General features: G+C 34.2%; 1 protein-coding gene across 1 annotated transcript; it reads right to left on the bottom strand.

Moving 5' to 3' along the window:
• Window positions 1-1,261: 1,261 nt before the first annotated feature.
• On the bottom strand, window positions 1,262-3,854 carry LOC107468481 (UDP-glucose 6-dehydrogenase 3). Its single transcript, XM_016087788.3, has 2 exons — window positions 3,719-3,854; window positions 1,262-3,095 (listed from the first exon to the last, which is right to left on the bottom strand). The coding sequence occupies exon 2, from the start codon at window positions 3,073-3,075 to the stop codon at window positions 1,615-1,617; it is 1,461 nt and encodes a 486-aa protein (XP_015943274.1). The 5' UTR covers window positions 3,076-3,095; window positions 3,719-3,854; the 3' UTR covers window positions 1,262-1,614.
• Window positions 3,855-4,100: the final 246 nt, after the last annotated feature.

Genomic DNA, 4,100 nt, shown 5'->3' with positions numbered 1-4,100 from the left:
AAAATCTTTTATATTTAGTGAAAGACCTTTAATTTAACATTTACTTAAAATATATTTTTATATAAAGTATATAACATATACATATATAAGGTACGGGTTTATCGGATAGGATTGAAACTTAACTCGCATCCTACCCAACCCACACGAAAAATCTACACGCACCCTATTCTACTCGTTACAGATTGGGTTACTAACCCTATATGACCAAATTAGATCGAGTTAGATACCTTCTAACAGAATGTATGTTACCACCCCTGCTCATGAGAAATATTTTAGAGATACTCAAATTTTATTTTATTTTATTTTTTAAAAAGAATTAAAAAGGAAAGGTCTTTTGAAAAATAAAATAATTTCTAGAATTAAATTTAAATAAATTAACAATTATCTAATTATATTTTTATATAATTATTTACATAGTTATTATAAAAAATATTTATTTTTATTGATGTGACATTGTGTAATTAAATGTACGTGTAAAATTATTTAAAAAAAAATTCAAATACTAGTAAAATTTATTATTTTTAACTAATATGTTTAATCATAACTCAATTTTCTTAATTTAGCAATACAACAATATATTTTTTATTCATATTTTTACATATTACTGATTACTAGTTGCCAAAAACAAATTCCGCTCGCCCTTTATCATTTTTTATTATTTTATATTAAAAAGATAACATAATTAAATTTTAATTTCCATCATCATGCGAAGCCCAACCAACTAATGCTCGCAATGGATAAAGTAGGGTAAGGTTTGGATCTACCTTAACCCTATCCGTAAGTTTAAAACTTTCTTAAAACTTTACCCTATGTTATCTGTGGGTTAAAAATCTCTCAACTCTAATCCTACCCGTACCTTAAAGTTCTAAACCTATCCTACTCGATTCTATCGGCAGAAAAATAAAAAATTTTTAAACAAATATAAAATTCAACAATTCCAAATTTTATACATATTAATAAAATAGAAAATAAAAAACTAAGTTCAAATTAAATTAAAAACAATAAAATCTTAAAAAAATTTAACATAAAATTATAAATAATATGATAATCAATTATTTTAATGATTATTTCAAATTTTTATAAAAAAAAGATTGTGAATTCAACACTCATTTTCTTCACTACATCTATAATTTTTACATATATATTATATAATATATTAAAAGTGCGGATAAAGTAGGATAAAATATACTTAAATCCATACCCTACCCGCAGTCAAATTCGCACCATACCCTACCTTATTCTACCTTATCCACAGGTTGAGTACCTGCAAATAAAATATATATTACCATATCCACGCAAATAGAATATATATTACCAGCCCTACCAACCATGTATCCTATGTAGTATGTATGGCCATTGATGTTTGGCATACTGAAAACCACTGCCCATCTCATTTCTCTAGTTATTCTTGCAATTGGTTTAACTACTAAGTACAAGCCAACTGTTCTAAAAACCAAAAGGATGTAGAAACCTCAAGTCTAATAACACAATACCAAAATGGCAGAATAGTGTCGACTAATCTATGTAGCTGATATAGTAGGATAAAACTCTCTTCTTGTTCCATTCAACATCTGCCTTATTATATATTATAGTGATAAAATGCACGAAAGCAAATCAAAAGGGCACTGCTGAATTGACAGAGTTGTTGAGCCATTGTTCTACTGGGCTCCCAATTGAGTAAACAATGAACCCAATCTCCCTCAGTTTCCCAACATCCAAAATGTTCCTACCATCGAAAACAAATGCTGGCTTCTGCATGTCATCAAACACTCTCTGGAAATCAATTCCCTTAAACTCATCCCACTCTGTAAGAATGCATATACCATGAGCATCCTTAGTTGCCTCATAAGCATCTTCAGCTATGTCAACATGTTCCAAGCCATTGGAAGAGCTAGAACTCAATGGCTGCAGGTGAATTGGATGGTCCCATTGAACATTATTCATTGACAAATCCTTCTTGATCTGATCCGCGCTCACTCGCGGATCATATATGCTCAAGCATGCATCATCACCTAAAAGACCTTTGCAAACATCAATAGCAGGAGTTTTTCTAGTGTCACTGGTGTCCTTCTTGAATGCAAATCCAAGAACTGCAATCTTCTTACCAGAAACTGTGTTGAACATGGATGACACGACTCGTTGGACGAATCGGCTCTTCTGGTAGTCATTCACCTTGATCACTTGCTTCCAGTAATTCGCCACCTCGACAAGGCCATTACATTCACAAATATACACCAAATTGAGTATGTCCTTCTGGAAACAAGAACCACCAAAGCCAACACTGGCATTCAGGAATCTCGGCCCGATTTTCGGGTTCTTGCTTAGTGCAAGGGAAACCTGAGAGACTTGAGCACCAGTGGCCTCACACAGTGCTGACATTGCATTGATTGATGAGATCCTTTGAGCCAAGAATGCATTATCAGCTAACTTGGAAAGTTCTGCAGACCAAATGTTTGTTGTTATGATTTTATCTTCACTCACCCAATGAGCATATATATCCTTCAGTTTCTTGATTGCTTCTTGGCCTTCAGGGCCTTCATTCCCTCCAATTAGGACCCTGTCAGGTTCTAGAAGGTCCTGTACAGCTGTCCCCTCTGAAAGAAACTCTGGATTCGACAGAATCTGATACTTGATTCCCTTGCTCTTATGTGCTAAGATTTGTTCTATTGCCTCGGCCGTGCGCACCGGGACAGTAGATTTTTCAACAACAATCTTGTCTGAGGTGCACACATCAGCGATCATCCGGGCTGCGCTCTCCCAATAAGTCAAGTCAGCCGCCTTGCCGGCTCCAAGGCCTCTCGCCTTTGTCGGCGTGTTCACCGACACAAAGATGATGTCAGCTTCTTGGACATGCCTCTCCACATCTGTGCTGAAGATGAGATTTTTCCCTCTGCATTGTTTCACCACATTTTCTAGGCCAGGCTCATAGATTGGGAGTTTGTCACTGTTCCATGCTGATATGCGAGATTGAGATATGTCAACCACAGCCACTTCAATGGAGGGGCATTTTAGAGCAATAACTGCCATTGTAGGACCCCCTACATACCCTGCCCCTATTCCACATAGCTTCACCATTTTTCTTTGGTCACTTCAACCTGTCATGCATGTTTTTTGCATCAATTCAAGACTCTAATAAGCAATTCAGCAAATCAAAGAAGGAATAATAGAACATAACAGAGTAATTACTCCCGATTGACCCCTCCGTCGTTACTAATTTGTCTTGTAATAAAATCTTTTTAGGGACTTTTTTATTCAAGATGCATGGTAAAAATTCGATTGAAAGCGATGGAGAGACCAATTACCAAAATGTCCTATCTGAAATTAGGTGGAACCAATTTGAGTGTTTAGTGTTTACTCTACAGCTGTGCAGCAAAAACACACTCCAACTAATTTCTAGAAGAGGCATTAGTAGAGAGTTGAATTACAGTTGAGTAACTAACTTGATGTGGTAGCTTGACTAATCATCAAAACAAATATTGGCAGGTTCATGCATCAGATCCTCAGAGTTACAAGTACTATGTGGTACTACATACATGCTTATTTGAACATCTAACTAAAGAAGTTTGAATAAGGTTGAAGACAAAATTAAAATTGAACAAGGTTAATCTCAAAGTTCAGATAATAATAATAATAACAATAATAATAGAATCACAAAAAGGATCAGAAGTCAGAACAAATATTAAACAGAAAAAAATGATATGTGAAAAATTTTGGTTACCTTATAGTTGTGAATATGAAGTGTTCAAAAAGTAGAAACTTGTTATCAGAGAAGACCAAAACTCAGCTAAGCAAGAAGGCGGTATCTGTATCCTTATATACTGACTCTGAAAATTATTATCTATCGTTGAATTTTTACACATTTGATTTTTCTTTCAAATGTTGTATTTTACAAGTTACTTTTCAAACTTGACTTGGTGATTCATGATAAAAGACATGCATTCCATTATCTACTATTTGCTTTGCTACAGACACTTGGCAAATTCAAGTAACTTTTTCTTTACTAAAATCACATGTGCTGGCAATGCTGCTCTGCAATCCATATTTTGGGTTTGGTTTGGGGCTGCTTTTAAAAAAGTATTTATTTTTATTTTTTTAAAAAA

Source organism: Arachis duranensis, chromosome 1 (genome assembly GCF_000817695.3).
Source record: "Arachis duranensis cultivar V14167 chromosome 1, aradu.V14167.gnm2.J7QH, whole genome shotgun sequence".
NCBI lineage: Eukaryota > Viridiplantae > Streptophyta > Magnoliopsida > Fabales > Fabaceae > Arachis > Arachis duranensis.
This window is presented reverse-complemented; position numbering and strand designations above follow the sequence as displayed.